At 38.6% G+C, this 13379-nt stretch overlaps 1 protein-coding gene across 2 annotated transcripts in view; it reads left to right on the top strand.

Annotated features, from left to right (window-relative positions):
* Positions 1–13379, top strand: part of RELN (reelin) — a 633193-nt gene that overhangs the window by 298818 nt on the left and 320996 nt on the right. For both annotated transcript variants that reach the window (XM_006882611.1, XM_006882610.1), the window contains exon 7: positions 11194–11290. In XM_006882611.1, coding sequence (XP_006882673.1) covers positions 11194–11290 — 97 coding nt within the window. The remainder of the gene's footprint in view (positions 1–11193; positions 11291–13379) is intronic.

Here is a 13379-nt window from a genome sequence, read left to right as displayed (position 1 = left end):
CAATGGAATTAAATGTCAAGTGCATTTGAAAAAAGAGGGAAATATTTTTCTAAGCAGCATGTAATGGAATTTACCATAGTAGGAGGTCAGAATCTTATGTGCCATACCAATATTTTAAAGGGACTATTTTTAACCCAAATAATATTTGTCTTTGTACTATTAACAAAGGAATGATCTGATTTTCAGACTCCCTAGTGAAATGAGAAGAGTTCTCTTACCTTCCTGAGTGAGCTATAATGAGAAGGAATGAGCTGTAAATGAGGTTTGTCATTTTCACGTTTGAAGCAAGTGTTAGTTCCTTAGGAAAGAAGGCCTGACACGCTAGAAGGTGATATTCTCAGTTTTACAGAGTGAACTTCTCTTACAGTTTTTCTAAAAATATCCTGCGGGTAGAGAGACTGTTTCAAATTGTTTGAAGTGTATTTTTTAAAAAAATTTGGTCTTACAAACTATGAAACTATGAAATGATCATGTAAGTTTTTAGAAGTAAGTAGGTAACCCTCCTCCTCTCCGTTTTGAATGAAACGTAGTCTCTCTGTCATAAAATATGGTCAGAAGTTGAGAGTCTGATTGTTAAGTTTAGAATGCTGAGATTTCCAAAGTCAGCTGACTTCCCAGCAGCCACTTGACAGTTAGGGTTCAGTTTCCATTGACGGACTCTCCAGTGTCTAATCTGGCCTCATCTTGCTGGCTCTTGGATCAAATTTTGTCAAGTGATGCTCTATGTCCAGATACAGAGACATGGGCCAGAAAATTATGAGAGATTTTTCCCATACTTTTTGTTTTTAAGTTTTAAAGAATATTCTAAAAATACCTTTTATAATCCTAGAAGGTTAAAATTATTTTAATATCTCTCATTATACATTCTTGTGAATAGATAATTCTGCCTTAGAACTCCAGATTGCTGCTTTTAAGGCTATGCCCCAGACACTGACCCCTTCAGAGGTCATAAATTATGGCTTGATAATACAATGTCCTCGGTCTTGGGGACAAATGGCATGTATCTCAAATGAGAATTGGGTGATAACTGATTGTTATTGAGTTTCCAGATGATTAACTTGGTTCTGTAGTGTGCCTGACAAAAGGCTGAGTGATTCACGATGATCTAAGAAGAAGAATGAGCCATGTCATTAGACCTCTCTCAAGAAAATAATATTTCGATTATATTTATTTGTTGTAATCAGAATGATGTCACCAGCAGCCATTCATAAATCTTCAGTTGTGCACAGAAGCTCGGTTTCCTCATTAATCTTCCTCTGCTCGCTGCATCCTGAAAGCCCGTGAGTCACTGCAGAACGTGGAGACCCAGACTCCAGGGACATCTCACTTCAGATTGCTCACGAACAGGGTGTTGGCATATTTTCATGGCCAGCAAGTTTAAAGTCAAGATTAAAAACCTAAGGATGCTGTCATAGTGTACTTTCTACAGCTCAAGAGCACATTGCATATTTTTTCTTTGTATATTGATACAAACAGCTAAGTAATAATATTTTTTAAAGATCCAACAAGCCAATGAAAATAGAGAAGGGACAGGAAAATCACACATTTACAGATGACCAAAGAGAATATTATAGTAGAAAGTCTGAACCTCAGTTCAAGGTTTTCTTTTCTTTTCATGTTTATGGTCTGACCTTAGTTTTGTTGGTTAATAAGTACTTGTTTTACATTTCTGGCTTCTTTTATGTTTCTTTTAGTTTTTAGAAAAATAAAGGTAGTGTGCATAGGAAATAACAGCTTGCTCAGCTCCACAATCAACACTCTTAGCACCTGCAGTCAGGAAATCAAAAGACTAATTGAATTGTAGAAATCTGTTGTTAGGGACCTCTCCAGAGTACTGAAAAGCAATGATGTCAGCCTAGAGACCAAGGTGTGCCTAATCAAGGTCATGGTCTTCACAATTTCTTGCTATGCCTCAGAGAGCTGGACAATGACTAAAGATGACAGAAAAAGAAGAATCAATGCCTTCAGATCGTGGTGCTAGTGAAGAGCCTTGAAAATACTGAGGACTGCCAAGAAAACAAATAGATCTGTTTGGGAGAGGGTGAAACCAAGTTTCTCCTTGGAGGCTAGGATTTTGAATCTCCATCTCACATATTTTGGGCACATGGCCAGGGGAGACATGGCCAGGAGAGACCAATCCTTGGAAAAGGACATCATGCTCAGAAGGATGGAGAAACAGCGCTGGAGAGAAAGATTCCAGAGAAGGTGGATTGATACAGTAACTGGGGCAATGGGGGTTGGTGTGTCAGAATCAGACTGTCTCAGGACAGGGAGGGGTTCAGAGCTGCTGTGCATAGGGTCGCTATGGGTCACAGGCTACTCAATTGATTGTGACTGTAACTGAATTAGGTTTCCAAGGCTGTAAATCCTCTAAAAAGAGGTGACCATGCCCCCCAACATGGAGCAGCTTTTATATTCAAACCACTAGAAAGGTGCAATCTTTTGGGTAAGCAGCACATCTCCCTACAAACTACATCATCAGAGTTCCCTCAAATTTGCATCAGTATACAAAGGAAAAAAAGAACTATGCATTAGTATATTTATATTAATTACACATGAAAAGATAGTAATTTGATTCTGTGGCATTAAATAAAGCATATTATTTTTTAAAATTAATTTCAGTGAACATTTACAGAGATTTTGGATTTCCATTCATTCATTGTTGCACTTTTAAGTAAAGCATATTCTTAAATTTCACCTGATCGTTTAAAAAGCTTTAATATAAATATTTGAAAATTTAAAACTATGCATTGAGCATAAATTACACTTCTATTGAACAGTGATAATCTGGAGTATCTCTAATCTCACCGTATTTTAATGTACTTTTATATTTTATTTGGCCCCCAAATGTTTCTATTTCCAGTCCATTATTTGCTATGATAATTATTCTGAAAACTTAATTGCTATCATGATTTTGGAAAGAGAATAATTTGACTTTGAGTGCTAATCCTGTAATTTACTAGCTAGTGAACAGTGCTATTGATATAGGGAGCTCTGGTAGCCTGTTGATAAGTAATTGAGCTGCCAGCCTGAAGGTAAGTGGTTCAAAGCCATCAGCTGCTCTACAGGAGAAAGAAGAGCCATCTCCTCCTGTGTGATTGTTGTTGTTGTTGTTATGTGCCATAGAGTCACTTACGACTCAAAGTGACCCTATGCACAACATTTTTGAACCCTGCTCTATATCCTGTGCCAACTTTATTATCTTTGACACACATACCCCATTACCTGAGTCACTGAGTCAATACATCTCGTCCAGAGTCTTCCTCTCCTGGGCTGTCACTTTGTCCTTCTGAGCTTGATGTCCTCCACAGATTGGTCCCTCCTGGCCAAATGCCCAAAGTATCTGAGACAGAGCTTCAAAATCGTAGCCTCTGAGGAGAAACTTGGTTTCACCCTCTCTAAGACAGATGTATTTGTTTTCTTGATGGTCCATGATAAGTTCAAGACTTTTCTCCAGCTCCACAACTCAAAGGCATCAACTCTTCTGTCATCCTTCATCATTGTCCAGTTCTCTCTCTGACGTATAGCACGTGATTGCAAAGACCATGGCCTAGATCAGATACACCTTAGTTTCTAGACTGATTTACAGCCTCTGACAGCCCACTGGAGGGTCAGCTATGAGGTGGTTCTGACTCAACAGCGCATAACAACTACCACAGTGTTAGTCATTTACTACTTGTGGACAGTATTTTATTTTCATTGTTGTTGGGGCTGTCAAGTGGACTCCAACTCATTGCAACCCTACATAAGAAAGAATGAAATCCTGACAGATTCTTCACCATTTTTACAACCTCTGCCCTTCCTCAAGTCATTATATCAATCACTGTGTAACTCCATCTCCCTGAGAGTTGCTTCTCCTTCCCTGACACTAAAGGGTGATAAAAGTCAGAGCAGAGGATTTTTATTAATTCATTAATTTTTTGTGGTTTTTTAGAAATCCTAATCTAACACTTTTCACTTATTAAATAAAATGGCAGACCTGATTCTCCACCTTCCAATGCCATCTCTTGCTGACCTTTTTACATAGACTAGTGCCTCCAGAATCAATGAACTTGGAGAAATGATGAATTCATACAAGTGTTCAGGTCTTTTGTTTATAGTGTTGCTGTGAGTCATCTACAACTCGATGGCACTTAACAACAACATAGAAAGAGCTCTGTTGGCCTAGTGGATAGAAAGTTATGCTACAAAGCCAAAGGTGGGTGATTTTAATCTGTGGCCCTCAGGCCTGGTTTTAATTGTTTTTGGTCAAACATTCTTCTAAGTGGTAAAGCACTGGTCTGTATATTTGCTGTACAGAGGTAACTCGTTGTTGCTGTGATACTGAACACTGTGACACTGATGTGTCAAATGCAGTAATAGTTACCCATGGTGGACAGTGTTTGGTGGAGCTCCCAGATTAAAACAAGCTTGGAAGCAGGAGTGGCATTCACTTCCGAAATAGCTTGCCTCCAGAAACTCTATGAACTTGGAGAAATGATGACAGTTATACATTGTTCTGGTCTTTCGTTCATAGGGTCACTATGAATTGTCTATGACTCAACGGCACTTAACAACAAGTGTGGTTTTAGCCATTTTTAATTACTGTATCAATCGTGAGGTCACAGAATTTGGTGAGTGGAAGGAGGAGGTAAAAGAATAGGAAAGATCCAGTGGGGATCTAAAAAGACTGCATAATAGTGGGCGAAGATCAATTTGATAAGAGACAGTACATAAGAATGATCATAGGAAACACAATGTGAATCAGGAAGGGGGACCCTAACAGTTCTGATTTTGAGTTATAATCTCTGTGATTTCTGAGGCCAGTTATGCATTCTTGTGAGTAAACCTATTTCTCATGCAAGACAAGTTCTGGAACTATTTTCTTTGGTAATTCTACCATTCTGATTTACCTACCATCCCAACTGGTGTGCCTGTCCTCCTATCATAAGGAGTAATCAGGGCTTCAAATCATTTCAGTCATGTCTGACAGTGAAACTGGAGCACACCTGAATTTTTAAAATTTGAGTGAAAAGGAACAGTAACTAGAACAGGGAAAATTACAGGTTGAAATGTTGTAATGGGAGACTCAGTGGAGGTATAATAAACCCTTTCAAGAGCCTGATTCAAGAGACTGGATTGTTGTCAGGATATTAGAGAGGGATGTGCATTCAAAGTGAGAGAGTTGGCCATCGTCGTTAAGCCCAGCATGATTGTTTTGGATTCTGTGGTTTAGAAAATTTAGTTTTGGACTCTGTTGTTTAGAAAATTTGATTGCTACGCAACATACCACTGCTCCTATTTTCTAAAAGGTAGATAATTTTTCTATCTGGCCATCAGTCTCTAATTTTTTCCAATTTGATCATCAGTCTGGTATACCCACATTTTACAAATTTTAAAATCTGTTCCAGTTTTGCTTTACTAGTCATTACTGGATCAGGAAGAAGCAGCTTGATGTCCTGGGAGTAGGGATCATGGGAAATAGAGTGGATTTTTAATTAGTAAACCATGGATCCATATTATAAACCTATCGATTCAGAAGCTGTGTGACTTTGAGAAAATTGCTTAATCTCTCTGAAACTTAACTTCCTTAATAGTAAATTGGGATACTGATAACTATTTCCAGAAAAATTAAGGTAATCCAGTAGGTTTTAGTGCTCAGCCAGAGAATGATGGGCAGTCTCCTCCCATGCAATTTTTAGTCTCTAAAAACCCACTGAAAGGTCATCTCTGAGCTGGTGCTGACTGCACACAGCAACCGTGGTATAATAGAGCATAATAGACTGCAATAAATACCTATCGCTGACTTGGCACACCAGTGCGATTGTGTACTGACTTCCTTGCTTTTCTATCTCCAGTGCTAACTTCTTGAGGAAAATGATAGAATTTTGTTGTTTGGCCTCCAAAAGCGTATCACTGTGCATATAGATCCTTAATACAAATTTGTTAAATCTAAGAAGGAATTAATAAATGATGAGTGAATAAATAACTTCACTGACAGCTAAGAGAGGGCTGTATTTGACCACCCAGAGGGATGAGCATTCAGAGTAAATGAAGATAAATTATGTTGACAAAACCAGTTAGACTGTGAAAAAATTCAAGCAAAGAACAGTTAAAAGACTTTGGCAGGAAGCCTAGGGATTGGTCTCATCAATCCTTTGTAAAATCTCTTACCTCCTGGTAACAACCTAGTATAGATTATGTCTGATAATTACTTATCTCTACTTTTCTCCAAGGAGAGATGTTTTGTTTAACGTTTGGGTTGCTGACCAAATCATTGGTGGTTTCAGGAACTCTGAGGGAGAAAGATGGGTAGCTTCCTTCTATAAAGATGTACACAGTCTCAGAAACCCCGCGGAGAGTTGCTGTTAGCTGAATTCTACTTTATACCAGTCCTGGGTTCTGAGTTAAGTTTCTCCAGGAGGACGGACTCCAATGTATTTATGCATTTTACTTTCAATTCTCTGGAGCATGTTGAAGAAGAGAAATGTCTAGAGGAGTTGTTGAAGTAGGTAGAAAGAAAATCTGTTTCCTTTATTTGTATGTTAGGGTTTTTCTCTTTTTGTTTTTCTAGTTTCTTTTAATCCACAAAGTTCTCCAGACATATAAAGCATCTATTAAGTAGTTCCCTAATACCAGGTCCTGGACCATTTATAGGGAGCTCGGATAGTCTGGTAGTAAGAAGCTGTACTGTAACCCCAAAGGCACACCAGCTGCTCCACAGGAGAAAGATGGGCAGTCTCCTCTTATGTGATTAACTGCCCCTGAAAACCTGCCAGAGGGTCAGCTGTAGGTTAGTTTTTACTTTATGGAACATAACAACAAGACTGTCCATGCAGAACCTTGGGGATGCAGTAGTTAATCACTCTGCTAGCAAAAGATTGGTAGTTGAAACCCACCAGCGATTCCTTAAGTGGAAAGACTCAGAATTTTGTTCCTGTGAAGATTAAAAAGTTCTCTGCCATTGGGGATAGAAAACTTTATGAGAGGGACCTACTTAATTTTTTTCCCCTACAGGGCAGCTAGTGGACTCGAACTGCTGACCTTTTACTTCTAAACCCCTGTAAACATTGTTGTGGTTGACTCAACATTTATCATGCTAATGTGAAACCTCTACTTGGACCAAGAGGCAGTCGTCAGAACAGAACAAGGAAACACTGCATGGTTCAAAATTGAGAAGGGTGTACACCAGGGATGTGTTCTATTTCCATACCTTTTCAACCTATATGCAGAACAGATTATCCGGGAGGCTGGACTGTCTGAGGACAAGTGTGGCATTAGGATTTGAGGAAGGTTCATCAAGAATCTGTGTTATGCAGATGACACAACCCTGCTTGCTGAAACTGAGGATCTGAAGTGCTTGCTGCAGAAGGTCAAAGACTGTAACCTTCAATATGGATTGAGGCTCAATAGCAAGTAAACAAAAATTCTCACCACTGGACCAATTGGCAGCATCATGATGGATGGTGAAGAAATTGAGATTGTTCACAGTTTTAGTTTCCTTGGCTCCATAGTCAACACTCTTGGCACCAGAAGCCAGGAAATTAAGACACATTGCAATGGAAAAGTCTACTGTTAGGTACCTCTTCAAAGTGCTGAAAAGCCATGGTGATACTCTGGAGACTAAGGTGCATCTGATACAGGTCATCGTCTTTGCAATCACTTGCTATGCTTCAGAAAGCTGTACAGTGACTAGGAAGAATAGAAGGAGAATCGATGCCTTTGAGCTGTGGTGTTGGAGAAGAGTATTGAATGTACCATGGACTGCTAAGAAAACAATGAGGTTCATCCATCCTAGAGTGGGTTAAACCAGGCTGCTCCTTGGAGGCAAGGATTCTGAAGCTTCTTCATCTGACATACTTTGGACATGTTGCAAGGAAGGACCAATCCTTGGATAAAGATGTCATGCTTGGGAGGTGGAGGGGCAGCATAGGAGAGGAAGACCCTCCGTGAGGTTGTTAATGAGTCTCCCTCAAATCTTGATGCCACACTCCTTCTCATAAAGCCCTGCTTCCCACATGATCTGTTCTGCATACAGATAGAAAAAGTACAGGGACAGGATGCATCCCTATTGTACTCTTTTCTTGATTTTGAACCATGCGGTGTTTTCCTGCTCTGTTCTGATGACTTCTTCTTGGTCCAAATATTGGTTTCCCATAAGCATGATCAAGTGATCTAAGATTCTCATTTTCCTCAAGATTAGCCACAATTTATTGTGATCCACTCATTCAAATACCTTTGCATAGTCAGTGAGGCACAGATAAACATTCTTCTAGTATTCTCTGCTCTCTGCCAAGATCCATCTGACATTGGCAATAATGTCCCTAGTGCCATGACCTCTTTTAAATCCAGCCTGTATTTCTGATAGTTCTCTGTCAATGTACTGTTCAAGTCTTTTCTGGATAATCTTCAGCAGGATTTTGCTAGTACAATAATTTCCACACTCTGTTGGGTCACCTTTTTTTGAAATGGGAATAAATATGGATCTCTTCCAGTCAATTGGCCAAGTAGTTGTCCTCCAGATTTCTTGGCACAACTTGGTGAGCACATGCAGGCAACTCATGGCTTGAATTTACTCTTAATTCATTCAGCTTAAGAAATACTGAGCTAAATTGGCCCATTTTACTTTCTTACTCCAGCTCCTTGCACATTTCATGATAATATTTTGCCTTGTCTTCCCAAGCAGCTCTGTCATGTATTTGGCATGTTTTCATTTACTTGTGCTTCTACCTCTTGGTATTGTGGGTTACCTAGTCTCTTTTTTTTAAAATTTATTTTTATTTTATTATTTGTGTGCATTTGTACCGTCAAATCAGATCTGACTGGTACAGGAGGAGATTGTCCCTCCTTCCCCGGCAGAGCATCTGGTGCATTCAAACCGTGCGTCTCTGGGATTGCAGTGCGGCGTCTTGCCACTAGGCCACCAGAGCTCACCCAGAAACCTATTCTCTTTTTATACTTCTGTGTTCTTCATGGTTGGGTGGGAGTGCCTCTTCCCTCTCTGTCTGAAATTAGCAAACAGCTGAGAGGGCATTACATCGTCATCTCTGAAACCAAGGGCATTTTGCCCTTTCCACAGTTTGGCACCTGGAATGTGAAAGTCTTTGAAAATGTTCTTTCTGCACGAAATAGAGCTCTCATGAGGTTTGACGTTCAGACAGGGGAAACATAGATCTTTCTCTGTATATGTTAGGGATATAATGACTGTAGGTCGAAATGTCACATGCAAGGCATTGTAAATGTTACTCAACTATGCTTAGGCAAATCCAGGCTGTGCAGACCTTCAACTTCTTAGTAACACCATGAATGCATTTCTTTTTCAGATGTTGTCCTCAAGTTTTTAACCATTTTGTTTTTCAGTAAAACAGTAAAGCAACTAAGAAAATTAATTTGCAGGGTTAATATAACTAATAAGATATTTGCTTGTGTTATTATTTGTACATATTAATAACTTTTATATATTAGCATGTGGGTTAAATAAAATCTGGTTTAATTATTTTTGGCATAATAGAATGTTGTTGTTGTTGTTGATTGCCATCAAATCGAGCATGACTCATAGCGACCTTATGAAGAAAAGGTCTGAAACTTTTCTATGTCTATGGTCCTTTATCAAAGTTCACAGAGTTTCCAGAGGCATGTTGTTTATGAAGTGGATGCCGCTCCTGTTTCCAAACCTCTCTTAAACTGGGAGCTCCACCAAACACTGTCCACTATGGGTAACTGCTATGGCATTTGACACCACAATGGCACAAGGTTCAGCATCACAGCAACTCCAGGTTACCTCAGTACAGCATATTGATAGTAAGAGTGCTGTATGACCTAGAGAAATGTCCCTCCAAAATATAACAACTAAATTTTAAATACACAGGCCCTCCCAGAGGTCTTATTGACTCTAAACAAGAGGCTTAAATAAAAAAAAAACCAACCAATATAATATGTTATTATTGTTATGTGCCGTCGACTCAACAGGATAGTAAAATATATGCATGGAAACTTATTTGAGAATTATTTTGTGGAATGCATATATACTATTCTAAATATTTATACTAATTATAACTCAGAATTCTTTAAAATTAAAAAATATTTTCATTTTGTTCCATATATAATATATGCTTTTTGTTTACTATATTAGGGGTTCTGGTGGCCTAGTGGTAAGGAGCTACATTTTTCTTTTTATAGTTTTATTTTATTAATTTTAATGAATGTTTACAGAGATTTTGGATTTCCATTCATTCATTGTTGCATTTTTCTCCCTGCCCACCCCTCACCCCCCCCAGTTCACTTTTCTATTTGAAAAGTGAAAGAAAAATTGTTTCATTGGTATACAATCCCCCCCACATACACACACTCCACTGTGCAACCTTCAATCTGGACTCTTGTCATAATCACAATACTCAGTCATCTATCATTTTTAAACAGTTCTCTCCCTCATCTGTTTCAATGGAGCTTCATTTTTCAACTCTAAGACATGCAGGTTATACCCATGAGCTTCTCCAGAGGGGAAAGATGGTCAGTCTCCTCCTGGGCAACTTACTCCCTATGAAAACCCACTGGAGGGTCAGCCATGGCTGGGTTCCAACTCAATAGTACACAACAACAATAACAATTATAAAGGAATATTAATCTGCTTGTCTTTTAACGTTTGCAAACAGAACATAGTATGTCATTATTGAGACTATACAGCATCTGCCGTTATTAAACACCTATAACAAGGTTGGTTTTACGGCACTGTGCTGCATCAGGTGTTGTGATGCTAATCAAAAGGTCAGCAGTTCAAATCCACCAAGCTGTTCTGAGAGAGAAAGATGGCAGTCTCTTCCTGTAAAGATTTATAGCATGAGAAACCGAATAAAGTTTGGTTATGAGTCAGAATTGACTCAACAACAGTTGGCTTATTTTGTGAGATTCTATTTTATATGCACTCTCATTTAATCCTCTAAATATTTGCACTCATGTTATTTTTCTTATTTTACAGATGAGTAAACTGTAACTTTGAGTTGTTAAGTAACTTTCTCAACACTTTTTTAGGTTAATGATCAGGGATTTAAGCTCCAGTCTTTCTGTTTTCAGGTCTTCTTAACCGTCACAGTATTGAATACCATTATCTTCCTTCAAATGTTGTTTTAAGCTGCGCTACAGTAACTTGGCTATTTTCTGACCTGAGTAGTCAGCCACCTTGTGCCATACTGTACTCTCTGATCTGTGTCCCCGCAGGGCTGACTGTAACAACTGTGAGATTGGAGAACAGTGTGGAGCGATTATGCACGGCAATGCCGTCACCTTCTGTGAGCCATACGGTCCAAGAGAATTGGTGAGTATATGCTGTATGTGTACATTTTAAATACATGACATTCACTGAATTTTGGTTTTGGAGTGAGGGAAGTTAGCCAACTTTACTTTTTAAGATCAGATAAATTTTAAAGTATTATTTAGGTTGTCAGTCCTATTACAAATACCTTAAAACTATGAGGAATGATTTTGTAACTTTAAAAAAAATAGATAATGAACACAATGTCACCAGACTCTGGTTGTGGAAATGGCAGGTATTATGTTACATACGTATTTTCACCTGTAAAATAAAAACAATAATTCTCTTTAAGAAATGAAATACACTAATGTAAACTTACTAGACTTTTTTTTTATTCAACTTTAATGTCTTTGTTTACTGTCATGAAAGTAATGGCAAACTCTTGTAATTAATCACAGATGGTTTTTCTGTTTTTAGTAATACTGATACCAAAGCCATAGATTAAAGCTATTTGAAGAAAAACTAAAATTGATATGATTGATCTTCCTCATGAAAAATGTCTTTCCTATCATTGATTTCCCCAATGAAAATGTATTTAACATAAAAAATAATAGTTACCTTAATAAAATTAGCACATCAGTGAATCTCATTATATGTAAGACATCTCCATAATTGAATGGTTTTCTTAAAATACAGGTATGATTTATAACCATCCAGTTGCTGTCAAGTACATTAGGTCTCATAGTGATTAATCCCTTCTGATACATATGGTTTTCAATGGCTGTGATCTTTAGGAAGTATGTCACCAAGACATACTTCGAAGACAGCTCTGAGTAGACTTGAATTGTGAGCCTTTCAGTTAGTAGTTGCATGCTTAGCTGTTTGTGCCACCTTGAGCAGGTGGAAGAAAGATGGATGGATGGATGGTTGGATGGATGGATGGATGGATGGATGATGGAAGGAAGGAAAGAGGGAAGGAAGGAAGGAAGGAAGGAAGGAAGGAAGGAAGGAAGGAAGGAGGGAAGGAAGGAAGAAAGGGAGGGAGGGCTTGGATGCATGGATGGCTAGACAGACATATATAACCCATAACCCATACAGGGGACTATTAACACAGAGGCCATACCTCTCCTGATGATTGAAATCTGCCAGTGGCTCCTCAGGAAAAAAACACGCTCCTCCTGTTGCAGTTTCCAGCCCCAGAAACGCAGTGCAGGGTTGCTCTGAACCGGAACCAGCTGGATGGCAATGATTTGGAGGAGTTTTGAGTATACTTATGTGTACATATATTTTTATTTATGTATAATTTCTAACCTTTTAAATTTATGAATAAAGCTTTGATCTTAAAATTCTCTTTATATTCTCCTTGCAAACCAAAAATAGTAGCTGAACCAATTGTGTTATATTTGAATGCTGGTCCCCAACTACAGAGGAGCTTTGATGGATTAAAAATATAGCAGAAGTGAAAGAATACTCTGAACAAGCCAGATTTTTAAATAAAACACTTTAGGTTTATGCATAATTGCTCAGAAACAGGCTACCTCCCTTTAATGTAAATTGATGAACTTTTGTTTGCCAATGACAAGCCCCTGTGTCACATGCAAAATGAAACCTGATCTTTCTAAATTAGCAACAGTGAAACCACTAACAATCAGCCTGTGGCTAATAAACCTTCGTTACCACTTAATACTTCTTTCTGGTATGAGGATATATTCATTCCACATTCCCAAAAAAGGACATAGAAACAGTTATTATTTTTACTTACTTCATTTACCGTAACACTCTTTTATCCTGTCTCTTGTGTTTTGCCTTCGTGCTTTTCATTTGAATTTCCATACTTTGTTATCCCTCCTTCTTTATTCTTATCATGGGAATTTTAGTAACAGGTTACATTTTCACCGCTGTGAGTCCTACTGTCTCTTTTAAAATTGTTGTTGTTGTTATGTGCAGTCTAGTTGCTTGTGACTCATAGCAGCCCTGTGTACAACAGCCCTAAACTCCGCTCTGTCCTGTGCCGATAGCACCATCTCCGATACACCCATCCCCATTACCCCAGTCACTGAATCAATCCACCTCTTCGAGGGGCTTCCTCTCCTATGCTGTCCCTCCACCCTCCTAAGCATGATGTCCCTCTCCAAGGACCAGGCCCTCCTTA

This window comes from Elephantulus edwardii, unplaced genomic scaffold (assembly GCF_000299155.1).
Source record: "Elephantulus edwardii isolate Elephantulus edwardi_28Jun2011 unplaced genomic scaffold, EleEdw1.0 scaffold00022, whole genome shotgun sequence".
NCBI classification, from domain to species: domain Eukaryota; kingdom Metazoa; phylum Chordata; class Mammalia; order Macroscelidea; family Macroscelididae; genus Elephantulus; species Elephantulus edwardii.
This window is presented reverse-complemented; position numbering and strand designations above follow the sequence as displayed.